Source organism: Lycium barbarum, chromosome 10 (assembly GCF_019175385.1).
Source record: "Lycium barbarum isolate Lr01 chromosome 10, ASM1917538v2, whole genome shotgun sequence".
Classification (NCBI taxonomy): Eukaryota; Viridiplantae; Streptophyta; class Magnoliopsida; order Solanales; family Solanaceae; genus Lycium; species Lycium barbarum.
In genome coordinates, this window is record NC_083346.1 from 123811588 (window position 1) to 123839008 (window position 27421).

Below are 27421 nucleotides of genomic sequence, written 5' to 3' on the forward strand. Positions count from 1 at the left end.
TTCATTTTTTGAAAATGTTGCTTTTGATTTATAAAATAAAATTTGGTCTCCAATAATCAGAATAATTATATTGTTTCCTTGAATCCAAAAAACAATTGGAAGGTTTCCACAGAGAGTTTAAGTTATATACATTCTCGAGGTAAAAAATACTTTACACCATCAGATCATTTTTACCTGTTGTAGCAGATATTTGTCTTATTTTCAAGATTACCTACAAGAATAATAGTGATAACAAAAATTTGTCGCTAATTCTATTTAATGGCAGATTATTAGAAAATATTGTTTGCTTCGAGTTATTTGACGACATATTAGTGGCGAATTCTGCATTTTTTTTTGGAGTACAAAGCCAACATTTTGAGGAGGCTACCCATAAATATCCTCTGGGTGATATATATAACTTAAAACCTTTAACAAAGTCTAATACAAATGTTATATATCGAGAGGATTTATATTTTTGAATATTGGAAGAAATCCTAATTTGTCTGCGTTGGCTAAAAGTACGTCCACAGTCAACTGTAAATACCTAATGAAACTTGAATTCAAAGTTCTATCTTTAATGATGAAATATTTCAGTTAAAAATAATATAAAATTGGGTGAGTAGGCATTTAATTAAATCCTTTATATATACGGAGATACAAACCACTTAAAAATAGGAGTTCGATCAAATACGTTTATCTCATTGGTTTCAACTACTATTTTCTAATTCCAAAAGGTTCAGAAGTTCCATTCAATAGCTTATATATACGAAAAAGAAATTATACCCTCAAGATCAACGTCTCTTTCTCCTATTGATTTAGCTAATTTGGATTTCTCTAAGGTATAAATAAATCTTTTCCTCTTTATGTTTTTTATATTGTTGAACGTAACTAGTTTCTTGCATGGTTTATGATATTACTCGTCCATGTTCTTTTTGTAAAATTGTGCAATCACCTGATCATCTAAAACTAATGGCAAAGCTAGAAATTTCTATAAGCAGTATTATTTGCTATATACATGTATAGTAAAATTTTCCAACGAAGAGTGTTCAGATGATCAATCATCCTTTAATCTAGCTAGGCCAATATTGTCTAGAACTAAGGGTTTATGCTGTAATTAGACAATGTATTTTTATTTACTCTGCTATATTTCAACACGCCCCTTCATCTAGGGAGTGTGACCTATTAGAGAAGATACACTTTTATTTACTTAATTATATCTTCAATATCCTTAACGGTAATAGTAATTGTTGTTTTGCAGTGTTTTATGATGGGAAAGATGGAAGGAAAGAGGCTACGACGACTAGTTTTATTTTGGTTTACAATTATTATCCAGCTTTTCTCGTTTCATGCAAGGTACTGCATACTGATAGTTTATTTTATTTATAACACGAAGTTTTGAGCTCAAACACAAAGCTATATCAAGAGTTTCTTCTACATTAAAAAAGAAGAAGATGTCTATATAAAGAGGATTCGCCGGAACCTAGTAGTTCTCCAGAACCCAGTAAACTAAAAAGATCGTGATCCATAATTATAAACTATAAATCTTGAATTAGCCTCTAAATGCTGGCTGACTTTCTCAAATTTATTAGTATGTCATTGAATATGGATGTTATAACAGGATCAATTAAGCTTAAAACGCTTTGTTCCTATATATTTATTGAGTTCAATGTATCTGATTTTTTATCTGTCTCTTTAATTTTTTTTAATCTGTCTCCTAATTACAGGCACACTTCAAATGACAGGAATACTCCACCACACGATAGACAACGGATGATACATTCTCCTCCGGTCAAATTGCACATCTCAAATCACTATGTAAAGTCTCATAATTACTTATTTACTTAAATCACCATAAATAAATTAGAATTCGTTACTAAATTTATAGCTATTATGTTGCTAAATAGCCCGGTATTAAATAGGATTAGTGATAAATTTTAGATGTTTAGCTATAGAAGTTGTTGTCTGTCACTAATTCATGTTTTTTTAGTGAATTTCGAATTGTTCAATGCCTAAATAGACGGTGTCTTTGTGTTCCACCTTCAAAATCACTTGTTAAAATAAAAAAGAAGCTTTAAAGCTTTTTTGTATTACATGACCAACCTTTAATTTTTTATCATTTAACCTTATGTTTTTATCAAAGTAGAGGGAAAAACAAAAAAGAAATGAGAGCACTTTTTTTTTTTAATTATTATTATTATTATTATTATTATTATTATTATTATTATTATTATTATTATTGTGTTCGCGCGTCTTTTAATTATTTCATCAAATATATTGTACCAGTTCTTGAAGCAGATTATCATCTAATTAATTACAGCTAGAATAAACATAAAAAATCTAATTTTTTTTTACAAGTAGTCCTATGTGGTTGATGACTTATTATGATATTATTATCAGGTGGTGATAGATAATGGCATTGTTCAACTTACCCTAACAAATCCAACGGGACATATTTCTGGGGTAAGTTACAATGGAATTGATAATCTCCTGGAGAAAAGGTTTCCAGAACCAAGGAGGGGGTAAGTTTTATTTTTATTTCTTTTTCCTTCTTATTAACAATATTTACAATATACTTCAACTGAACCCAATATTTTTAACACTATAAGTTTAACGTTAAGAAGTATAAGGAAGTATTTATCAAATTCAAATTCTGAGTCGGTCTATCGATCACTTATTTTCTTTATAGTGGGAAATGGTAACAATAATTTTACCACCTTCAATTAGTTATCATGTTTGGATGATTTTTTGTATTTCTAAAAATGCAGTTATTGGGATATCATGTGGAAACTTCCAGAAGACAAAAGTAGCACTTTTGATACGTAAGTTGATTTGTTTCTATGTAAATAAAACCATATTTTTACTTCATAATGTTATCTACTACATAAATATGTTGCGTGTTTTATTATAATTATTGTATTAATTATGTATGCAAAATATTTTCAGGCTTTTCATGAAAAAATTCCGAGTTATAAAAGAAGATGATAATAAAGTTGAAGTTTCTTTTACAAAAACGTGGAATTCCAATGCTCACCATGATCTTCCTCTAAACATCGACAAAAGGTGAGTTTTTTCAGATGATTAATTAGCAATTTTGATCCCTATGTTATTTGATAAATTATAATTTTAGTCATTGTGATATCTGACTAAAGCACATTTAATCTTCAATCACTTGAAATGCTTTCTTTTTAATTTTTTCATGAACAATATATAATTACAGGTTTGTGATGCTACGAGGAAGTTCAGGATTTTATTCATATGGGAAATTTGAACGTCCAGAGGGAATGCCTGAACTTAGGCTAGATGAAGCCAGGATTGCAATCAAGCTCAGTCAAAAATTGTAAGACAATTTATTTTTCTTTACTTCAAATCAGACGATTTCAAACCAGTCTTTCTAAATTAGAAGAGCAAAGAATTGGGCGCACAAGAATTTTGTTCCTCTTGATGAATAACCAATAGAGATTACCTATTTCAGTTATTATACTTTCTGAAATTACATACCATATATATATATAAGGGCTCAATAGTTTAGATTCTAACGTTTTAAAGAACCTCACAATATAATATTTATTTTGTGTCCTTTTCTAATTCTTTCCCTACCCTCTCCATTGAAAAGAACTCTTTAACGGTAACGAAATCAGATATTTCTGGCAAAAGATATTAAACTAATCATCGTTTGCCGATTGTAGCTTCACCCCTGTTCTTTTACCTTGTTTTGTACTCGATTGAAAGGATATATTTCAGCAGTCAAGAGGTCACAATTTTAACAACAACAGAAGAGTTTAGTTCTTAACGTTGTTCATTTAATTAAGCATGCATTCCATTAATTTCACATTAATTTTCCTATACGTAGGTTCCATTATATGGCTGTATCAGATGATAGGCAAAAGGTAATGCCAACAGACCAAGATCGAATTCATGGCAAAGTTCTTAGCTACAGAGAAGCTGTTCAAATTATAAATCCATCCAATCCTAATCTCAAGAATGAGGTAATTAATTAAAGGATTTAAATTTCTCTTAAAATTCACTTGATCAAACCTTTTTTTTTTTTTTTGCAATTAATCATTAATGTTAAATTGTGACTTAGGTTGATGACAAGTACCAATATTCTTCTGATGTCAAGGATATCAAAGTACATGGATGGATTTGTGATAATCCACATGTAGGTTTTTGGGTAATTACACCAACTTATGAATATACAAGTGGTGGACCAATGAGACAAGATCTTACTTCTCATGCTGGTCCAACATCCCTAGCTGTAAGTGATTTTACACATCGTGACTATTTTACGTGACACGTCTTCTTTTAGTCTGTTTGAAAAAAAGTAATACATATATTTTTATGAAAAATAATTAAATTGGACGTTCTCGTTTCACCTATGGCATGACTTGTTGGGATCCTCACCTGTTACTCATTTAAAATGAAAAGATACCTAGAACTATGAATTCTACACCTCGTATCTATTCAGCTACTGTCGTATAAATTAATGCGAAGGAAGTAAAAGTTATTATGTTCGTATTATTATCTGAGAAGTAAAACAATTTCTCTTTAATTACATGTATTCGATATAAACAATATACTTACCATTTTTTTTTTTTTTGGCAGACATTTTTTAGTGGGCATTATGCTGGTCCAGAATTAGGAGTGGATCTCCAACAAGGAGAGTCATGGAAAAAAGTATTTGGTCCTGTCTTTTTCTATCTCAACTCTGATTCTGGCAATGATCATAGCACACTTTGGGAGGATGCTAAAAGACAGGTAAATTAATCTTCATATTCAAATCTTAACTACTAGGAGTGTATATATATATATATATATATATTTTTTTTTTTTTTTTAGTCTTCAAAATAATAGAACTATGTGATATCATCTCATTTGAAAGCTTAATTTTACTAAAATTATATCTTCAATGTGCTCCTTACATCCGGACCTATTTTTTTGCTATGATAGCTAGTGGTGGAATCAGAATTTTCACTTAGGAGATTCAAAATATAAAGAAACAACACTATTGTTTATACGTAAATATTAATTTCGTTCTTGTATATACAATGTAATTTTCTGACAATGGAAATTCGGTTGTAACTAGCTCCACACATGATGATGGCATGTTGAAGTGTGTAACTATATATCTCATCCAGAAAAAGTAAAAGTTAGAAAAAAAAAACGTCTTTTTATTTACTTAGTTATGTCTTCCATAAATATTGACTAACAGAGACCATGAAATTTTATTGATCTGCAGATGTTTGAAGAAACTGCAAAATGGCCATATGATTTCCCAGAATCAAAAGACTATCCCAAAGCCAATGAACGGGCCACAGTTAAAGGCCGATTGTTGGTTAACGACAGGTATTTATTTAATTTCCTTAATTAGTTTCTACAACCTCGCGATTTTATAGTTAATACAGCACAATAAGTTTATTATTAACCTCGGAAATATATATATATATATATTTTTTTTTTACCTCGGAAATATTAATTAGCCAAGGGGTAGAGTTTTTTTTTTTTTTTTTTTTCTCTCCATGTAGATGTGTTAATACTAAAGTGTTTTAGAAAAAACTAGTACTAGTAGTAAAGTGTTTCTGTAATCTTGTGTTAGGTACGTTAGCAAAGATCTTGTCTATGCAAAATCTGCATATGTTGGATTAGCTCTGCCTGGAGATGCTGGATCATGGCAAACAGAGACTAAGGTAAGCCCTGATTAATGAGTGTACTCCTTCAGTTTTATTTTATGTGACAAACTATTTTTTTTAATCGTTATAAGAAGAATAATATATTTTTATATTTGAAAATAATTTATTTTTAAACTTTCAGTTTTACAGTTATAATCACATAATTGCAGAAATTTTCACTAGTTGTAGTTGTCTCTTTTTTTGAGATAGATATTTAGTAAACGTTTTTTTTTTTTTTTCATTTCTCTTGCAACTTATGGACCTTTTAAATAACAGTTTAAAGATATCTTTTGAGTCAACTAGAAATATTATGAGAAAACATTTCATCATGATCTAAAATTTTGTAAGTTACTGCACGATAGTCTAATGTTTTCCTAGTAAGATTGAGATATAAATGAGCAAATTAACATTAGACTGAGTTTAACGTTGTGTGAAAGGATAATTGTCAAAGGGCTATATATGCAAAACTGTTAAAAATACGGACACAATCAAAATGGAGTCTCAAGAAAAGAGACATTTGCATATATCAGCTATGTAATTGTCGTGATATATTTAAAATCACAAGTTTTAAAGTTTTTAAAACGTCTGATCAAGCTTATTCATACAAAATGAAATATAGGGAGTAATTATTAATATAAATGTCAAGATTCAAAAGTTTTTTTTCTAAAACTATTTACTTTTTTAATAACTTCTTGTTTCTTATTTGCTCTCAGGGTTATCAATTTTGGACTAAAGCAGATCGTACTGGACACTTCAAAATTACTGGAGTTATACCCGGAACTTATAACTTGTATGCATGGGTCCCTGGAGTTATTGGAGATTACAAACATAACCTTAACTTTACCATCACCCAAGGTTCTTTGTCTTCTTTTGTTTTTTCCCTCCTTTTCTCAACTTCAAAATTACTTGTTTAAGAAACAAAATTATGCATTTCTAACAAAAATGACTTTTATGGTTGCAGGATGTGAATTTAATTTAGGTCGCTTAGTTTATAATCCACCAAGAAATGGTCCAACTCTATGGGAAATAGGTATTCCTGATAGAACTGCTGCTGAATTCTTTGTGCCTGATCCATTACCTAGCCTCTCCAATCATGTCTTAATCAACATTGTACAAAAGTAAGTTTCCATTAAACTTAATTAATTTTGCTTCTAGCTTTTCCTTAAAACAAATTGTTGAGTTCGATTTTTATGCACTTTTAGTGTAAAAATATTTACACTTTCATATTATAAGTTATAAAGTAATTATTGGTATGCATGTTGATCTAGTGCAGTACGAGGTTGCCCATCTAAACCGGAAGTAGTTGTAGATGCTATACAAAATTGAATTAGGTCAGCAGTATTCGTATGTGAAACTACAACTAAAGAATTTTATCAACCACCACCTACTTCAAAGATCTTTACGGAATTATTTTTCTAATACAAACCTAAAATTCGGTATCTTTTCGATGGTAAATATTTAATGGATAAGCTAGTAAATATAGTACAGTAGCTTACTACCTTCTACAACTGGTTCAACTACATGAATAGTGTACAAAATTTACACTGCAAATGTATATAATTTAACTCGTGTGTATAAGGAAGCTTATAAACTATCGCAGTAATAGCTCGATTTGACAATCTTTTATAATTTGCAGGTTTAGACAATATGGTTTGTGGGATCGTTACACAGATTTATATCCAAACGAAGATTTAGTATACAGAGTTGGTGTTAGTGATTACACAAAAGATTGGTTCTATGCTCATGTAACCAGGTAATTAATTAGCAATAGCATACTTACTGTTATTATAAGCAGTAGTATTCTTGTAGAAATAGCGTATTCTTGACAAGAGTTTATTTATTTATTTATTATTATTATTTTTTCCTGTAGGAGAACTGAAAACAAGGAATATATACCAACAACATGGCAGATTTCATTTGAACTTAAAAATGTGGATCCAAATGGAACTTATGCAATCCATGTGGCATTGGCTTCTGCTACTTACTCCCATTTGCAAGTAAGTAGCCAAACTCACTCTCTAATTAACATTTACTTTTACTGAGTTAATAGGCGATTTGACCAAACTTTTAGAAATATAAAAATATTTTAAATTTTTTAAAAAGTGCTTATTTTAGAGAATTGAGGTATTTGATGAAGTTTTTAAGAAAAAGTACTGTTTTGAGTAGTAGAAGCTGAAAAAAATAAAAAATTTCCCATAAACACTTTTAAAATATTGACCAAGCATAAATTGTTGCTTTAGTATTGTTAAAACTGTTTTTCAAATTAGCATTTCGCCAAAGAACAACAACTACTCTTCAAAAGTATTTTTTCGAAAAACACTTCTGATTAAAAAATATTTGTCAGAATAAGCAGATTTTGAATCTTTGGCCAAACATGATTTAAATCCTATCTGAAAATAGCTTAGAGCATTACTTTTCTCTTTGTTTTTCATTAGAAGTACATATTTGGATAACAATTTTTTTGTTTTTTTGTTTTTGAATTGTAGGGAAGAATTAACAGAATTAATAGACCAAGGCCAAATTTTGAGACCCCTGGACTTGGAAAAAGTAATGCAATAGCAAGACATGGAATTCATGGACTGTACTCTCTCTTCACTTTTCAAATTCCAGGGTCTGATTTACAAAATGGAGAAAATATCATATATTTGAAGCAAGCTAAAGGTGGTAGTCCTTTCATTGGAGTCATGTATGATTATATTCGATTTGAAGGACCTTCACAGTAAATATGGGGGGGATTATACTTATTGAGAAAGTTTACGAGTACAATTAATTTATTCACTTATTGTTTTTCTTTTCGGCTTTTTTATATTATTTTTTAATATCAAGAAAAAAAATGTTGTCCCTAGGATATTTTTTTATTTTTTTATTACGGAGTATTCTTTTTGTTTTGTTTTGGCTTGAATTTGGACGGGGAAAAGTAGATACATTTCCCCTAAAAGGGGATATATTGATTCAACTTTATTTAATTGCAGTTATAATTCTTAGTTATTTTAACTTTTTGGTGAAATATATTATATTTCTTAAAAATAAACTAAATTGTCCTTGCTGATTCCTCTTCCCTATATTGACTCATCATTTTCACTAATGAGAATTTATTGGATCAAAAAGAATAATTAACAGAGGCCTATATTGTTGACCGTGAGCCTAAATCATTATTAAATTGACTATAGATTAATATATCCAGATAAAATAAGATGAACAAGCGTTTTTATCTGAATTAGTCTGCCAATGAATTTCGAATATTAGATGATTATCAAATATTAATATCTTACCTTGTCTACTTCATACTTATGCTGGGGACAGAGGCCGATATGATGTGACGTCATAGTTTATCTGAACTCAATACTTTCGATGTGGATCATAAATTTATACGTAACATTTGTTAAACCTAATAAATAGTAGGTCATAATTTTAAAAATTTAATGAATTCAATATTAAAATTTTTTAACATTAGAAATGCGACAAGTATTTCTCATAAAAAAGTTCCCCTTATTTGTTAAACCGGAAAACTGCTTCCTGCATAGAGAACATCATTGGGAAAAGAGAGCCTTGGGTTTACTATGGCACCCTTGTTTGACAGCATTTTGATTAGTAGATTATCAAAAGCAGAGAAATAAAGAATCGATTTGAATGGACCAGAGAGTACTTTTGTGGGCTAACATGTATTGGTTACACTCATAAACACTAACAATATGGGAATACAGTATAGAGAACTTTAGTAAAAAGTTTAATCATATCCGATATTTATATTAAATCAAGCAATTTAACTATTTTCTCCATTCACTTTTACTTGTCTAGTATTCTTAAAATAAATTTTCACTTCTACTTATCACTTTTAGTATGTCAAGACAAGACAATTTTTTTTTTCCCATTTTACCTATAGTATTAATTACTCACATCAAATCATTTTCCAAATCCAATAAATATATGCACCAATTAATATTGGTAGATTGATAAATTATGCACTTCATTTATTATTTTTTAAGATGTGTGCAAAATTAAAAATGGACAAGTAAAAGTGAAAAAGTGAACGGAGAGAGTAGTAAATATAAAGTGTATGCAAGACACAGTCTTCTATTTTTTTTTTATTTATTTAATGTAAATGTCCGATACGAATAATTTTTTATCGAGAACTTTTACAGTAATCTTAGTATAGTTAAAACGATATCGTAGGCAACTTAATTGCCTTATTTTCGAAGTTGTTAATACTACTCCCTCTGGTCCAAAATAATTGAAGTTTTACCTCTAAAAGTTGGATCAAAATAGTTGATGTTTTTACAAAATCAAGGAAGTGTTTAGTTCTCTTTTTCAAATTTGTCCTTGACACATTTTCATATCCCCATAATAATTATGCCAATCAAAAAAGAAAAGAAAATCATTATTAAGGGTATCTTAGTAAAAACTTCTCCTAATTTTTAGGAATTATTGAATTCCTTAATTCATGTGTCCAAACTTAAAACCTCAATTATTTTGGACCGGAGGGAGTACTTTTTAGACATGGTACCTATAACTATCTTTTAGTTGGCCTGCAATATAATTTTAAAAAATTGATTTCTGTGTATAGAAGTTGAAATCATATTCATAAAAATATCAACATTAACAACATGCATATATAGCTGATCAAAGAAGCTTGTCCACAATAAAAAGTTTGCTTCCTGTGTCAAAATTACAACAGCAAACTTGCATATCATATAGTATAAGACCAGTCAAGGCAAGCCTCTAATTACATTAAGCTTTTTTTTTTTATTTTTATGAACAAGAAACTGAAGACTCATCATAAATAGATAATCCATGCTGTAGCATCTCTTGTATGCCCCTTTAGTAAGCTTCATCTTCTTCCTATACAAGAAAATAGATTTGTGTAAATTATACTGATAAAATTAGAAGTGAGATTGCTAAACTTATCTTTGTGGCTGTGCATGTGTCTACAACTAATTAAGTGTATTAATTTATGTTTAGTACAAAATCTTGATTACTCTCTCCGTCTCAAATTATTTGTCGTGATTACTAAAAATAGTTGTCTCGAATTATTTGTTGTTTTAGAAGTTCAAGGCACCATTAATTGTTTTTTTCCCCATTTTATCCTTTGTAGAATTTTATCATTAATGAAGACAATATTGTAGAATTTTATCATTAATGGAGACAATACAAAAATAGAGTAAACATTTAATGAAAAGAGATTAAACTTAGACATAAATAAGGATAAAGTTAGTCAAATAACTCTCCTAATTAATATATTTCTTAAGGGGCGTCTAAAACAAAAAAAAAAAACGACAAATAATTTGAGACGCAGGGAGTAACATTTAAGTCTAGTTTCTACAACCAAGACTCTAATTATACTTTTACTAATCAAACATTAATTATGAGATAAAAAAGCATATTCATAATTACTTGCTTATTCAATTAACTCACCTTATTTGGAGACATGAAGTGAACAGATTTCCTTTTGGCCTTTCCATGATCAGGAGATTTATAATGCTGCTGTGATTCTCCATATTTCTTGATTATTTTTTCTCGAACATATGTCTCATATATAAAAGTAGCTCCTCTAAATTGGGGCAAAACTAACCATGCAACAGCAATCAACTTCACATCATACCATATTGGGATCCTAATTAACAAACAGGAAAAAACAAAAATTAAGTAAATTAAGTATTCTTTTAAATAGTATTTTCCCAAAAATAAAGAAAATTAGAGGAGATTAATTACTTACCAGTCAAGGATGGGTTGAAATATCATCTCTACAAGTGTAAGAAAAGAATATAGAATCCAATAGGCAAGCCATTGCTCATCATCCAACTTAGAAGTGCTCTCTATAGTTACAATTGATGCATACCTACACAATATTGTTGGATTAACAAATTCTAGATTCATCACAAGATCATGAATGTGTTACTAGATTCTGTTTAAAGCAGAAAATAAAAAAAGTAGTTAGAATGAAACGAAAAATAATTCCGAGCCGCACTGTGTATCTTTAAGGAATTTAATTTCCGGACTCCGCGCATAGTGGGAGCTTAGTGCACCGCTCTTTTGAAGGGGAGCCTTGACGTAACTGATAAAGTTGTTGCTATAGGTCACAGGTTTCGAGCCATGGAAACAGCCTCTTGCAGGAATGCAGGGTAAGTTGCGTACAATAGACCCTTGTGGTTTGACCCTTTCTCGGACCCCGCACATATATAGCAGGAACTTAGTGCATCAGGCTACTCTTTTACTGTTGCCCAATGTGTTATGATTAATTCTCCTTAGGATAGAACAAAAAAATTTTGTTCTGCAACAGTGATACTTCAAATAGACTAAGCAGATTCCGCTGGACACTTACTTTTATTTTGAAGACAATGCAGAAATGAGAAAGGAAAGTTTGCTGATTTTTGATGGTTAAAACTGAGGCCAAAACCTCTGAATCTATAGCCAAAGGCTGGGTGAAACGAAGAGGTGTGAAGGCGACTTTTTTGGAACAACATTTCCGAATCAGTGTCCATCTCCAAACCAGTTTTCTGGAAATGACCGTTCAAATCTGGCGTGAAATATTAAAGGAAAAAAGATTTTTTTTATATTTTATGTCAATCAATAAGATCATTTGACCGAAGTTAAAGCCGAGAGTACTCCTCTTCTCTCCAAATTTCCAACAAATATTAGAAGCAAATTAAATTCAAAACTTCTATCAACCTAAAGTAATGGATGATTTTAGAAAAATATTACTACTCATACTCACAGAGGATAGAGCAACATGGTCACTGGCCTGCAATTTTAGTGCAAAATTCAACTTGTCACTTTTCTAAGAATTATGAAAAATAGAACTACAAAACTAGGAATAAAAAGATTATAATATTACCCAGCCACAGCATGAAGATAAGTGATCAAAGTCCAAAAACTACCCATGATTTCTTTTCCAAAATTATAAATTTTTAGATGAAAAGAAGAATATAATTTGTTCTTTGGATGAGAAAATATTGGCAGCATACTTTAATTTATAGGAAAAAGAAAAAAAACACTTGTCGGGTCAAAGATGGACAAATACGTATCAGGTTCTTGCTTTGACGTAGCGTTCTAGGTTTAGCACATGACAGATTAATTAACTTAAATATTTTTAGCATTCATCAACAAGATCCAAAGTAATTTATCATTACATTTAATATTTAATTAATATTAAGATGATGAAAAGAGTAATCTTGGAGTTTATAAAGAGTAACACCTCACGTAGAAATTGCGTGGAAAGTTTTCCTTATAATCCTGGTGTTCCGTTCAGCTTGCGCAATTAATTATACGAGATATCTCAATCTCATACGAAGATAGGTACCAAGTAATGCTATCTATGAAACGAAAGTTACTTGACATATACTTAACAATTTTCTAGATCTATCTCTTTCTTTCCAAAAAAGAAGTTGATTGTCCCAAATGTTTCATACAGAACACAAACTATTCAGATAGCTTCATTTTATAATGCTGCTAATAATTTCTTTTGAGTAATAGATCATCAATATGCAATACTAAGAAAACAAATCCTACTAATTATTTTTCAGACACAATTTCTTTTCACATTTAGTATTGTTTATCCCGGATTTGGATAATCAATTAAAATTATAGGTGAGGTATAGGATATATGGTTATATCTTGATCTTATTTGGTAGAAAAGAAATATGTGACTATGCTACAAGGAGAAATTGATGACCAGTGGTTTGCTCTAGACTCGAGTATCTACTAGCAAATAAGTGTTATTTGATTTAGAAAACGCAAGAGATAAAGCACAGCAAATATGGACCGAAATCTGATATGAGAGAGATTCTTATATATAGTTTGCTATTACAAAGTGTTCTTGATATGAAAAAGTCAACCCCCTAAAAGGAGGACCATGCCCTCTATTTATAGTGTTGCCCCATGGGCTTCATACAACATAAAAAATAATAGAATAAAGAAAAAGTTCTGAGTTGGATTAGGTAGACCGTATGGTCTGATACCTGTACGATTGGCAGTTGAACACAGCAGAACGTCATCGACGCGTGGCAGCTGCGCAACGGATCTCCCGGACCACCGGCCACGACCAAACGGGCATACGGCCTCGAACAACCCGTCATGGATGAACCGGACCAAATGACGACCTTCCTTTGCTCCGGTCCAGCCGTTTTCCCGGTTCAGAATGGGAGCCTTTATGCACGTTCTTGTCCCTTTCTCCCCTCGGCTTCGGTCCCACCGGTTTAACATATACCCGGTTTTTACCGTATACAGATAGTCCCCACACTTTCTGGATCGTAGATTTGTCGGAGTGACCGGGAGTGGATGAATCACTAAACCGGTGACTCTCTTTGTCCGTCGTTATCGCTTCGTTTTTGGCGGGAACAGTTGCGCCACGTGTCCCGTCCCGGATGGTCTGCTCTGACAACCACTGCACGCACGTCATTTCAAGTCATTCCTCATTAATTATGGGGAATCGTAACCGTCACAGTCCCATGCCTATATAAGGCTCTTTCATCTCTTCATTTGAACATTTTACCTCTTCGATTAACCTTTCTGCTTCAAGTTTTCTGCCTCTTACACATTCTATATCTCTACTCATAATCATCTAAAAAACTCAGTTCTTTTGTTGATCTGCTTCTTGTACTACGTGAAAAGAATCGACACCGCCACCTTCTCCACTCGTCATTCTCGCCTGTTGCTGCTTCCTCCTGTTGCTTTTGCCATTTTTGAACTTTTTTGACTGTTTCCTTTGCTCTTTCACCTTTTTTTTCGAATCCATTCAACCTTTTCTTTTCATATTTCCAAATGTCTGAAACCACTTCCCATGACATTCCTTCGGTTTCGTCTCCGGGAACCGAGGCTACTTCCCCTTCTAAGGCAAAGGGCTCATTCGAGCCTACAGCCTCGGGCATTATACCGGCCAAAACCAATTTCAACAAAGACTTAGAGGTCGAAAAACCTTCCTCGGTGTCCGACAGAGGGTATGATGTGAGACGATACCCCTCCTCCATTACTGAGGATAAACTTGATTTGGTCCGGTCTGACTGTGGATGGGGCAATCGTCCGGTCTGAGTTTTTGCCCCCGGCCCGATGAGTCAGTCACCGACCATCGGGAGGGCTACTTATATGTCTATACTTACCCTTTCACCCTCAAACTCAACCCTCCGATTGATCCGGTCATCCTGGACATGTGCCGGACCTATGATGTGACGTTGGCACAGATTGGCCCGATCGTTTGGAGGGTCGTGGCATGCCTCCGGTTGCTGGCCAACAATGCCGGGAAGGAGCTCACGCTGGCCCACCTGATACGCTTATACTCCCCGAGGTTTTTCCGGGGTGGCGTAATGAAACTCGCCAAGCGTAGCCGGAATCCATTTTTCTCGAAAATGGACGAGGACAGAGAAAGGGGCTGGTTGGAGCGATATGTCCGAGTGAGGACTGAGGACATCATTCCGGCCAATTACATGCCTGTCACACCCCTTTTTTACCCGGAGGTTAAAGTATAAGTACGACATATTGGTGATTCCTGTTTTTGTTTGTTGTTTTTAAGGAGTCGCCACCTAATTATTTATGGTGAATTAGGACACCTAAAGTTCATTAAATTTATATTTAAAGTTAACTCTGTTTGAGGTCTGCGAAACTTAAGATTCTAGGTAAGGGTTCAATTAGTCTAAAGGGAAGGTATTAGGCACCCTTTAAGACCCATTAACAATGGTTAACCGACCGGACTTATGATTAATTAGGATAAGGGTAAATATAGTATTATAAATGTTTGGGAAATAACTTATAAACATAGCTATAGTTTTAAAGTAAAAGGTAATAATGTTATTAGAAATAAGATATGTAAAAATAATAAGTTGTATAAAAGAAGAGCTTAGTTTTGAACTGAAAAGGTGCGGGATATGTAGTGTTTTACAACATAATTGAAAATAAACCTGGAAGGCCTTAACTAATTTTTGTGTTAAGAGTGCATGAAGTCTTCCTTCTCTTTTTTTTAATCATGTTTATTAACTATAGCTAAAATGTATGCGTTTGATTTAAATCCGAAGGATTGTTTATAAAATGTATTCGAGTTCATATTTGTATATCAGTAATACCTTAAGATTCTCAATATAGTAGGAGTATAATTAAAGATACGTGTTCATGGATTTACGCTCTTAAAGATCAATTGTTGTGATATAGATAAATATTATAAATACTATAGATAATTTAATATATATATAAAGGAGAAAATGTCGTTATAGAATTAAATATTAGTTCTTCCTACCCATTTACTAAAATCAAACCCACTAATGTTGCTAACTTCACTATGGTTCATCTGATCTAGTAAGACAAAATGAATGTTAGTCATACAAATCAACAAAATACACAACAATAAAATTAAGAAAGAGATTAAAAGAGTAAATGGGGTTGGCCCATTTATTAGGGCCCAACTGCTGGAGCTGTTCACGTTATTGGGGCTTAGGCCCAGATTTTATTTCCCCTGTTGGCTGCGGATTGACTGATGTTATGGGCTGATTCGAGAGGTTATGTTGGGCTTTTAGCTCAATGCCAAGTGCGGAAGAAGACGAGTCCGAGAGACTCGTATGCGATAGTCATGCATAAAAACGAAAGAAAAGAATTAGTACGTGACCAATAGATAAAGTTTAAAGATATGAAATGTAGATCTAAAATAGACCAATGGATTATGTATGCTATGTATATTTGAGTATATTCAGTGTATATACATTCATAAGATCTTAGTCCCTTTTAGATTAGTGCATTTTTCTTTGATCGAATCCTCTCACCCGATTAGTATCGGCTAATGGCGGGTCATATAACAACATTCCAAATTTAAACACATAGCGCAATTTGGACTTAGAACTTAATTATTCAATGAGAATGTGGCATAACCAAACTAAAAATCTCCAGAATCCATGCAACATTAAACATTCGAAATTTCAATCAAAGTTAACTGAACAGAAATCCGACCAAGACAGAAATGAATTATCAATCCCTTAAGTTAGTCTGTCTTGCAATTGGTACAGCAAATGAATTCTACCAAAAGTAAAGGAAGACACAAGCTTGAACCTAGCATATAGACACTTTAGGAAGAGCATCTTAACTGGAAAGAATAAGAGTGAACCACCACCAAATGCAACATTTAATTAACAAGTGAGGAGAATTCTTCCTACTGTCATGTCAAAGAAATGAACTGAAGAAAAAGGAGGCTGAGTTATTTCATGTTTAATATTGTTAGAAATCAATTCTTCCAAGGAGTTTAGACAGGCACAAAAAATGGAATATGGATCGAACCTTTCAGACTAAAAAAAACTTTTGGCATTAGAAAATCTTAAGATTAGTTGAATTAAGGATAAGGACTTAAAATAAAATAAGATTCAGAGGAAACACATGTTAACGTTCTGTCAAATAACAGATACTACAACAAACTTCTCATTCAAAATTGAAGAAAAGGCCAATTACTTCTTTAGTTCCTAGGCAAAAAACAGAAAAGCAAAATCTATGAACCATGATTAAAGTGACATCAACGTTGCAGATTTTAAAAAAGATAGGCAGGGGAAAGGGAAAGGAACAACAACCAGAGGCAATGATATACGCATGATGTGTAAATGGTCAAATTTTCTCAAGTTCCACACATAGGTACAGTCAAATCCCAAAGGGAATTGAAGCAATCAAATCCTCTTGTTCCGGACAGCAAACAAAAGGAACACTGGATCAAATACCATAAATTGTAGGACAGCGCTAATCTAAAACAGGGAAAGAGGAAGAGAAAAAAAAAAATCATGCATGATATGGCTAAGTTTCAAATAGGGATGAGGAGTGTTCTGACTCTTCTAGCATATAAGCATGATAATATCCTTTGTTAATTCACTTTAATTCCATCGTTTGGACAAACAAAGGATAGATGAATATGGAAACAAATCCAACTCTGATCTAGCACAAAAGTTTGAAAGATATAGAATTTTAAAGCTTTTAAGGATATGCCAGCCAACGGCAGAAATTCATGCATAATGAACAGGTAGCAGGACAGTCATCTTGATCTGAATTTAATACAAACCGTCTAAAAGGAAAAAGGGAAAATCATGTTCACCAATAGCAAATCCAAACAACATATATGTTTCCTAGAGATTTTGGGGTAAGCTGAACACAAGCATATGCATTTGGACTCAATGGAAATAAATTCCTTCTTGACTGAAAGAGGACCTTACACTTTTAAGCACAAGCCAACATGTAGAGATCTTTCATCCGAATTTATAAAAATGTATTTGTTATTAAATCGCATCTATACAGAGGCTATGGATCAGAATAAATTTCCAGAGCGCGAAATACAGAAGGTCTTTACATGTTACTACCTGATTTAGTCATATACACAATATACGTGGGATATACACACCACGATATGTATATCGGATGTATATCGAATGTATACCTTTTCTTATCTTGATAAACCACTGTATATCCTATGTATATTCGGCTTTTAAATAAGTTCTAATTTCCTGTAAATTCAATCTAATCATCCAAACTACAACAGACATCCTTCGAATTCCATCCTTTAGCGGTTAATATCCTATCCTAACAGCTCCCAAACATCAAACCAACAATACAACAACAAAGAAAACACATAATTGCTAAAGATGGCAGAATAAATTAAATTTTTAACCAAAGCAGAAATTAAAGACGATAAGCAATAAATGTGTCGAAGTTGACCTTTTTTGTGCGCAATGAACTGAGGCGTCGAAGTCGTCGAATCTACACTCTCGTTATGAATAGACCCGAACACGAGCGAACCTCAACTCATCTATGCTGGAAATCGAAATTTAGTAGCAGGGGGGAGAAAAAGAGCAAAAAATATGGTTTGTCATTTTGAATCGCTACCCGAAAGTGTTAAGGCTTAAGAATATTGATGTTTTCAGAGGAATCTAAGTGGCTAAAAAACAAAATTCCAAGCCCAGAAATTCTTCAAATCGTGTTCAATCCCCCTTTTTTTTTATTTGATTTCCGGGTTCTTCTTGATTTGTTTTATTTCCTTTTTCCCTGAAAACCTTGAGTCAAATCCCCCCAAAGACAACAGAATATCCCTCCAAATATTCCTGAATCCCCCTCCCCCTAAAAATAAATCATCTCCCCTCCTTTATAGGGTTGTGGTTAAGGTTTTAAGAAAGGAAGAGAAAGAGGAGCGTGGGAGAAATAGGCGTGGGGGACAAGATGGATAGAGGCGTGAGAGGCGCGATGTCGGGTGAAGTGGGGAGAACGTGAGGAGCAGTGATGGTGGAGATGGCAGGTGGCGGAGAAGGTGGGGAACAGGGGAGTATGGAGGTGGTGTGAGGGAGAGAGAGAAGGAGAAAGGGAGCGGAGGAAATGAGGGAAAAGAAAGAGGGATTAGGGATTTAAGATTTGGGCCGGACCGGATCCATTTCATTTGGGCTGGTCCGTTAGGATAGAAAATGGGCTGGTCCGTTTGGGTATTTTAGTTGGGTTGAAGATATGGGTTGGGTATTAAAATGTGGGTTGCTTAATTGGGTCGGGAAATAATATTGCATTGGTATTTTGGGCCATTAATTTGGCTGAAAATTGTTGATCCTTCCTCCGCTATTTAATTATTTTGGGCTTCCAAATTAATAACTGGTATAATATATGTTATGTAAAGACGATAAATAATTAATATGTAAAAATAAATATTTTGCAAAGTGTTGTCTTGTAATAAATTTAACGAGTACAAACCCGAAAAAATGAAATGATGACGAATCATTTGAAATTTGTAGGAAAGTGATACTTGTAATGTCAAAAATAAAAGTAATGATATTAGTAGTAGTGGAAATAAAGTATTTAGTTCGTCAATAAATTTAGACGCCCGAGTGAATAAAATTAAATAAAGGAGGGACAAAATTGGGTGTCAACAATGCCCTTCCCAGAGAAGTGGAACAACAAACGTAAGTTTGAACCTTTAAGTGATTGCTTTTGTATGTTTCGTTAAATTTTGATCCCACTTTCTCACTGTTTTTCTTATTCGTGTCAGCCAATAGGTATATTTCTCCGGTCGTCCGGAACCTCAGCGAATGGGTCACTGCACTTCTTAGCCAACATGTTCACCATAACCGGACGTGGGGGCACCTGTCACGTGGCCGATGGGTCGCCCAGAACCATGGTAGTATTCTGCTCCTTCCTGTGTTCACTGCACCTTCTACTATCCATATTCATTGCGTTTTTGACTTTCCGGTTTACCCAAAGGTTCGGTAGATCCCAAGCCGGAGTCGGCAGCCGAACCCACAACGTCGGCACCCGAGTTTGACTCAGCGGGTGCATCTCATGCCCTTGCTGCTGCTGCTGCTGCTGCTGCCAGGAGGAAAAGGCCCTCGGATAAATGGCAAAAGTTGAAGAAGAGGGCAAGGAGCGTCACTCGGACCCTACGGGATGAAACAGAGCCCGACATTATGTTCGGACAGTCGAGGCCGATGCTGCCGTGGTTCCGATCCCGGAGGAGGCTGTCTCCGTTCCACCCCTTCCTTCTACTGGCGGAGGACTTTTGGTGCTGGTTTCACACACAGGTGCGGAAGAAATTCTTTCTCCGGCTCCTCTAAGGTCGATTGATTTCGTTGACATTTCAGGTGAAACTTCTTCCGAGGAAACTCCCCTGCAAAGGACAAGAAGGCCCGGGGAGGCGGCCGCTGTTGAAGTCGATAAAAGGACTGAGCCGGTCCCGGAGATTGAAGTCCCTATTGACGTTCATCTGACGCCCGAGCATGAGCTTGCTGCAACTATGGAGCCCCCGAGCTTTGCTGAAGATACTGAGGCTGCTCCAAGTTCCTCTACTCCGGCTCTGAGGCCTGACGAGTTTGACGACATGTTCTCGGGCACCCCTCCCACTACCGGCGAAGCTGCAGGATTGGGGCATCTCCCTATCCCTCGATCCACGAGGTCGGCCAGCCGGACCTCCGAATCTGGGGCCAGGGACAGCTTGGTGCGTATTTTTCCGGCCCCAAGCGTGGAGCCGAGGAGAACAAAATCGGTTATGGTCACCGTCCCCGAGGACTGCAGCTTCCTTTCTCGACCTGTGGGCGTAGCGAGCTATCTGAGGCCTCTTGTCTCAGATTCAGACAAGCGAAAGATGACCGGGGTCTCTTGGCAATGCCTCATTAACGAGGGTATGCATGCGGGCAACCGGGTAAGATTTTTAGCCGTCTCTGCATATCTTCACTGAGAATTTTAACCTTGTTTCGTTCAAGTTTTTAACTTGCTTCACTTGCAGAGTGTGGTTCTCGTCAACGAAGCCTTCATCCGTGCCCAGCAGGAGATGGACGATCTCAAGGTCCAACTGGATGCCTAGGGCCGGGAAACGGAGAAATATCTGCACCTTCTTCAGGAGAAAGAGGAGGAGTTGAACCAAGCAGTCGCTCTTTCCAACCTCCGACTCGAGCTTGACGTAGCGAAGGCCAAAAATCGTCAGTTAAGGAGTGAGCTGGCTGCGATGGCCGAATATAATCGGAGTCTCGAAGTTGATAAGATCGGCCTTAACCAAGACAACTTTCAGATTTTCTCGAGGCTTGGCGAGCTCGAAACCACCCTCTCCCAACTCCGGGAGGAGGTGGACTTGGTGAAGTCGGATGCTGCGAGCTTGGCCGAGAGGAATCGGCTACTCGAATCCGAGAGTGCCCGATATCAAGAGCGTGCAAGGGTGTTCGAGGAGAAGGCGGAGATGAGGGCCCGGATGTGTGATGATCTGAAAAACGAGCTTAAGAAGGCGGCTGATGCAAATGACACTCTCCAGGCCGAGTTTCAATCGGCCATCCAAATGCAGAATGTTCTTGGAGAGGCTCGAGATGCTCTGGAGGCAAAGTTAGCCAAGGCCGAGGCCGATTTGGAAGAAGCTCTGAAGAGCGTGGAAGTCGCCGAGGCTCAAGCCACTATTGTTGCTGAGTACGAGAAATGGAAATCTCGGAGGATCACCCTCGAGCAAGCCGAGCATGGATTTACTGATCTTCCGGCCCTTATTGCTGAGGCCAAAAGGGTCTAGGGAAAGGCTAAGGATGCTCTCGGTTCTTACTCCGATGACTCTGAGCGGACAGTGTCCGAACGTTCTGGCTCCAGCCATTTCGGGTAAATTAGTGCCTTTACTTGGCTTTCATCTTTGTTTTATTTTTTGCCTTTGTAGGACTTTGGTTTTTTGATGTAAAAACACCCCTTGTATATATGAAAAATGCATCTTTCTTGTTTCTTCGTTTGAATGTTCACTATTATTCTTGTCCGAATTGTTGGTCCGTTTTAAGGACAAGCTGACTCGTAGTCATTAGTTCACTGTGCCCGTAGGACTTATCTAATGCTTTGGGAATTTAGACTCCTCCGAATCACGATAGGCATTTCCTTAGGGCCGGGATTTTTCGGTAATATTTTAGGGCCGGTATTCCTTCGGGCACCTGAATCTCAGCCTTGGCTGAATTTTGACGTAACAGTCCCCGTTTGGGGAGGTTAGAAAATTTTGGCTCGGATCGTTGTGACCTCGTTGCCTTAGTCGAAAATTTTAACAATTTTGGCTCGGTTCGTTATGAACTTGTCGCCTTTGTTGAATTTCGACCATAGTGCCCGATATAGGGTGTGTGAATGAAGTAGTGCCGAAACACGGCGGTTATCACCGGGGTAAAGTCTTTTAACAGGAAGATAACCGAGATATTGCTATCCAAACTTTCGATAATTTTGCATTGCAAAGTGTTTGTATACATGAGAATTTTGTTCCCTTCTGCTTTTGCTGTAGCAAGTACTAAATGGACACGATTCATTTTGATCGTTTGGTCCTTACACTGAAACCTATAGCAGAAGGTCCGGCCTTGCTTTTTCCGTAGCAAACACTTAGTGGACACGATTCATTTTGATCGTTTGGTCCTTACACCGAAACCTATAGCAGAAGGTCCAGCCTTGCTTTAGCCGTAGCAAAAACTTGGTGGACACGATTAATTTTGATCGTTTGGTCCTTACATCGGAACCTAACATTTTTGTCCCGGTGTTATTTATTGAGGGCGGCCTCCGGAGTGGGTGTGATAGTCCCCTAGCTCTTGGCCGAGCTGTAAGATCGGGTGAGTGCTATTAAGTCCCCATTCGTTGGGTGTGACCCCGAGAATCTGGACGTTTGTCCTTTATATTTGTCAAGTTACACGTGGTACTTGTTGCCTCATTAAAAACCTTGTTGGAAAACCCATTTTGGGACAAAACCGTACTAAGGAAAAGAGTGCAACACATGTTTTCAGATTTGGATTCTTTTCTTTGCCTGGTACTCGGCTTCCTGCAAAAAAGAAAGGTCAAAAATAGAGAAACATGGGGTATTTTTACCTCAGCAGTAGTATCTTTTCAGATGAGCCACATTCCAGTTATTGCGCAGCCGTTGCCCATCCATGGACTCTAGCTGGTATGATCCTTTACCCATTACCTCGGTTATCCTGTAAGGTACTTTCCAGTTCGGACCCAGTTTTCCTTCGTTGGGATTCTTGGTGTTCAAGGTAATTTTTCGGAGCACCAAGTCCCCTATTTGGAAATTACGAAAATTGGCTCTCCGATTGTAGTACCTTTCCATCCTCTGTTTCTGGGCTGCAATACGGACCAACGCGTTTTCGCGAAGCTCGTCCGTGAGGTCGAGTCTTACGGCCATGGCCTCCTCGTTTGACTCCTCGGTCGTAGTCTTGCCCTTCTGGGCGGCTGTAGCCTTTCCCTTTGGCGGCATTCTGAAATTATAACACACTATTAGGGAGGATAAAATTTTATACACGGTTCTATCGCACGATCTCATAGAAGAAAGATGGTCATTTTTCCTAAATGCCCTGTAGCCTCTTGTTTATTGATGTGGCGCGCAACACACCATTAACAAGACTCTACTAGACACGGCTCATAGACACTTCCTAGAACCGAACTGCTCTGATACCACTTTTGTCACGTCCCAGATAGGGACTGTGACGGGTACCCGGGGATAGCCACCGAGCACCGCTCGTACTATTGAGTACCGCTCGTACTATTACTTCTTAGGATTATTTAACAAACATTTATCCGATCCATGATCAATTTATAAGAAAACCCGTTTTCATTTGGAAACAAAAGTATTTTATACACATGAGCCCTTTAGGCTAGCAAAATAATATATACATATATGTATAATTATACCATGACCACGCCATGAAACCACATAATCCCACATTGAGTATCTACTAGCCTCTATGAGATGACATCTACAATTGTACACAGAAGAATCATCATAGGCACCTCCGGGACAATGGAGGGCTTTCAACCAACTAACAACTTCTAAGAATCCGGAGCAAGATCTCCTCCTTGTCTACCTGTGGGCATGAACACAGCGTCCAAAGAAAACTGACGCCAGTACGAATATTGTACTGAGTATGTAAAACGGGAATGAAATAAACAAGCATAATAGAAAGATCATGAGTCAGGAGGCAAAGATATAACCTGCACAGGTGTCATAGGCAATCGTATTACTTACATATGTCACATTTTACATAATCATAGTATACATGTTATCACATCGCATATGTCATTACGTACATCATCATATACATTATCACATCATAATCTGTATCGTCACTCGCGTCCGGCTAACCCTCATATGCCGCCCACTAGTGGTGATCATGCCCGGCCCTCTAGGCGCGATGTAAACATAGCAGCCCGCATTAGCGGTGACATGCCCTACCATATAGGCGCGGTGGAATCGTATCATCACAAAATCAATCATAACACATCACTATTATACATCTCATGGCGTAATATCATGTTATCATTGTTGACACCCAATTTTGTCCCGCATCTCCTCCGAAATACCTATTTATACTTCTGATATTTCGAGAAATTAAAAAAATATGCATTTAAGTTTTACTATAATTATTAGTCTTTTATTAACGCCCACGTTTTATTTATTCTTCTGCAGTTTATTATTATCATTATTATTATTATTATTGTTATTATTATTATTATTATTATTCTTAAATTATCATTTTTATTATTAATTGTCATTAATTATTATTTCTTGTTATTTCCATTATCATTATCATTATCATTATTATTATTAATTACTAATCATTATTATCAGCGTTATTTGTTATCAATTATTAATCATCATTATCATCGTTATTTTTTATTATTAATTATTATCATTATTTTATCAATAATTGTTATTTATTATTATTATTATCATAATTATTATTTATTATTATTATTATCATTATTATTTTATTATTACCCCATTATTGTTATTATTATTAATTTATTATCATTTTGTTATTATCAATAATTGTTATTTATCGTTATTATTTTTATTTATTAATTACTATCATCTTTATTATTATTATTAATTATTATCATTTTTTAATTATCAATGTTTGTTATTTACCATTATTATTATATCTATTATCACCATTATCATCAACATTATCATTATTACCATTATCATTGTTATTCAGCAGTATTACTACCACTATTTATTTGCTACTATTATTTAGTATTATTGAAACTTGCATTTCTCGACATTTCTACCAACTTTCGCACACACATCGCATTTATTTCGCACATTTAAATGATAGCGTTTGTTATTAAATATTATTGCACGGTCATTTGCGACATCATATAATATTATCCGGATCTTTTATAATTACATATTTACGTATTAGGTGATATTCTAGCACCCTTAGTACATCGTTAATCAAAATGGGTCTCTTATTCAAATTTAGAAGCCAAACTATTTTTTACACTCGGTCCGTATTTTGACTTACCGGACCCCAAATCAAAGTCCGATTAACTCCTAATATTCTTTTGGACTAGACCATATTTTTTGTCTCAATTTTTAGAGCAGTCCATGTTTAATTTACTAGTCCATCCTTTTAATACCCAGTCTAAAATTTGACCCGGTCAACAAATGGACCGGGTCCGATACATTTTTTCGTCCAAATAAGGGAAACCCTTTTAGGGTTTCCCCTTCATTTTCATATACTCCACCGCCTCCATCCCTTTCCCTCTTTTCTTCTTTCTCTTCTTCTCCTCCATTCCCGCTCCTCCTCGCCGCCGCTCCCACTCACCCCCCTTTCCCTCCTTCTTCTCCGCTCCCCACTCTCTCTTGTCCCCCACTTTTCTCTCCCTTTTCTTCGCCTCATCTCCCTCATCTCACTCACCCCACCACCGCCGCTCATCTTCTCTTTTCTCGACCACGCCGTGCCCTTTCCCCGATTCCCTTCCTTAATCATTCCTTACCTCACACCGCTCCTCTCTCTCCCCATTCTATAAAATAACAGGGGAGTTGAATCATTTAAGGAGAGAGGGGTGATACATGAGTATTTTCTAAAAAGTCTTGAGTTTTTCTTTCATTTTCAGAAATCGGGTCTTAAACCCTTCAAATCGGAAAATACTTTTTGTTGAAATCCGAGATTTGTGATGAGAGGTTAAGGTCTCACCATTCGATTAATTTCCCTCGCTGTTCGACAAAGAACTTTAACTACGACAGAATCATTTTAATTTCGAGTCGAGTTTCGAATCGGCTCATACGAGAGAGTAGATTCAAGGCCTCGACGCCCCAGTTCATTGCGCACAAAATAGGTAAACTTCGATACATTTATTACTTCGAGTCTTTAGTTTCTGCTTTGGTTAAATTTTTGCTGGTTTTGCTATTTTTATGTTATGTAGTTTCTTTGTCGTCATATTACTTTCTGATGTTTTGGGAGCTGTTAGGATAAAACATTAATCGCCAAAATGAATTTAAAAGAGGTATACTGTAATTTGGATGTTTAGATTGAATTCCCAAAACTTAGAACCCACTTAGAGCCGAATATACATATGGTATACAATGAGCTATCAAGATAAGGCGAAGGTATACATTCGATATACGTCTGATATACACACTATGGTGTGTATATCTTAGGTATATCATGTATACGATTTTAAAACAGGCTAGCACTGTCCCTCTTTTACTCCGTTTGTTTAAGTGATATACCTTGTCACGAATGAAATCTGCTTGTTGTGTGTATCTTGGTATAATCTTGTGTTATGGGCTGAAGATTTCAATTGACCTTTTTTTTGTTCGATTGTTCATTGGATTCTCCTTTTGACTTCTTTAATTATGATTCAGCATTTTGCTCCATGAAAGAATTGGCAGTGAGCATATTTTCAACCTCTAACTAAAAATGATGTTGGTTTCAAAATATTTGATTGTTCTTTTTGTATGCCTATGTTCTAAAAGCCTCTTGATCACTGTTTGTTGTCATACTGGGATTCTGTTTTAAAACCCCTGCATTATAGTAATGTAACGAATCCATGAAATCCATAATTTGCTTGTCCAATCTCTGAAGCCTGTCAGCTTGATCTAGCAGCCTGCACAGGTTTGAAATAAGTTTGATAGCTTAGTTTTTTTTTTTTCTAATCTAAACTAGAATGATTCTTATCCTAGCACATAAATGTGATGGTATGTGACATCTTGACTATTCATCCATCATAATTCAGGCATCAACTCAATGAGTGAAATTGTGTTTAAATAAGTTAGCACTCCCTTAATAATGTTTTGTTCGCTGGAAGGGATACCAGCCATCTACATTTATCATGTCTATCATTGCTTCATGTTTGCCCTTTGCATTCTCATATTCCATGTTCCATGTCATCTTGGCTTAAAAAATGTGCTCATGAATCATGTCCATCTGTGTTCTCTTCATAGTTAGGAATAAAAAGGCTAATCATGAACCAAAGGATCGACCTTGCATTGCACTATCCTCAGCTCTAAAACCTGATTTCTTTAAATCACATCTCATCTCTTCTTGCTTTAAGCCATCCCTGCATCCTTTTCTTTTCCTGGCCGT

At 35.3% G+C, this 27421-nt stretch overlaps 3 protein-coding genes across 3 annotated transcripts; 2 read left to right on the top strand and 1 right to left on the bottom strand.

The window, feature by feature from the left end:
* The first annotated feature begins 680 nt into the window (after positions 1-680).
* On the top strand, positions 681-8809 carry LOC132614352 (uncharacterized). Its single transcript, XM_060328778.1, has 17 exons — positions 681-818; positions 1238-1332; positions 1704-1794; positions 2377-2498; positions 2745-2798; positions 2923-3039; positions 3197-3316; positions 3830-3965; positions 4064-4234; positions 4582-4734; positions 5216-5322; positions 5573-5663; positions 6359-6500; positions 6607-6763; positions 7282-7398; positions 7516-7642; positions 8132-8809. Exons 2-17 carry the CDS (start codon positions 1244-1246, stop codon positions 8366-8368), a joined length of 2031 nt encoding a protein of 676 aa, XP_060184761.1. The 5' UTR covers positions 681-818; positions 1238-1243; the 3' UTR covers positions 8369-8809.
* A 1424-nt stretch (positions 8810-10233) lies between these two features.
* On the bottom strand, positions 10234-12585 carry LOC132614643 (HVA22-like protein e). Its single transcript, XM_060329151.1, has 5 exons — positions 12478-12585; positions 12358-12384; positions 11359-11481; positions 11058-11256; positions 10234-10484 (listed from the first exon to the last, which is right to left on the bottom strand). Exons 1-5 carry the CDS (start codon positions 12522-12524, stop codon positions 10464-10466), a joined length of 417 nt encoding a protein of 138 aa, XP_060185134.1. The 5' UTR covers positions 12525-12585; the 3' UTR covers positions 10234-10463.
* An 8478-nt stretch (positions 12586-21063) lies between these two features.
* LOC132613440 (uncharacterized) lies at positions 21064-21763 on the top strand. Its single transcript, XM_060327462.1, has 2 exons — positions 21064-21512; positions 21748-21763. Exons 1-2 carry the CDS (start codon positions 21064-21066, stop codon positions 21761-21763), a joined length of 465 nt encoding a protein of 154 aa, XP_060183445.1.
* The last annotated feature ends 5658 nt before the right edge of the window (positions 21764-27421 follow it).

Coding starts and splice junctions, on each gene's coding strand:
- LOC132614352 (XM_060328778.1), top strand. CDS start 1,244: ATGATGGGAAAGATGGAAGGAAAGAGGCTACGACGACTAGTTTTATTT. Junction 1,333..1,703: donor CTTTTCTCGTTTCATGCAAG/GTACTGCATACT, acceptor TCCTAATTACAG/GCACACTTCAAATGACAGGA. Junction 2,499..2,744: donor TTTCCAGAACCAAGGAGGGG/GTAAGTTTTATT, acceptor CTAAAAATGCAG/TTATTGGGATATCATGTGGA.
- LOC132614643 (XM_060329151.1), bottom strand. CDS start 12,524: ATGGGTAGTTTTTGGACTTTGATCACTTATCTTCATGCTGTGGCTGG. Junction 11,482..12,357: donor ACCATGTTGCTCTATCCTCT/GTGAGTATGAGT, acceptor AATATTGTGTAG/GTATGCATCAATTGTAACTA. Junction 10,485..11,057: donor ACTTCATGTCTCCAAATAAG/GTGAGTTAATTG, acceptor TTTCTTGTATAG/GAAGAAGATGAAGCTTACTA.
- LOC132613440 (XM_060327462.1), top strand. CDS start 21,064: ATGGCCGAATATAATCGGAGTCTCGAAGTTGATAAGATCGGCCTTAAC.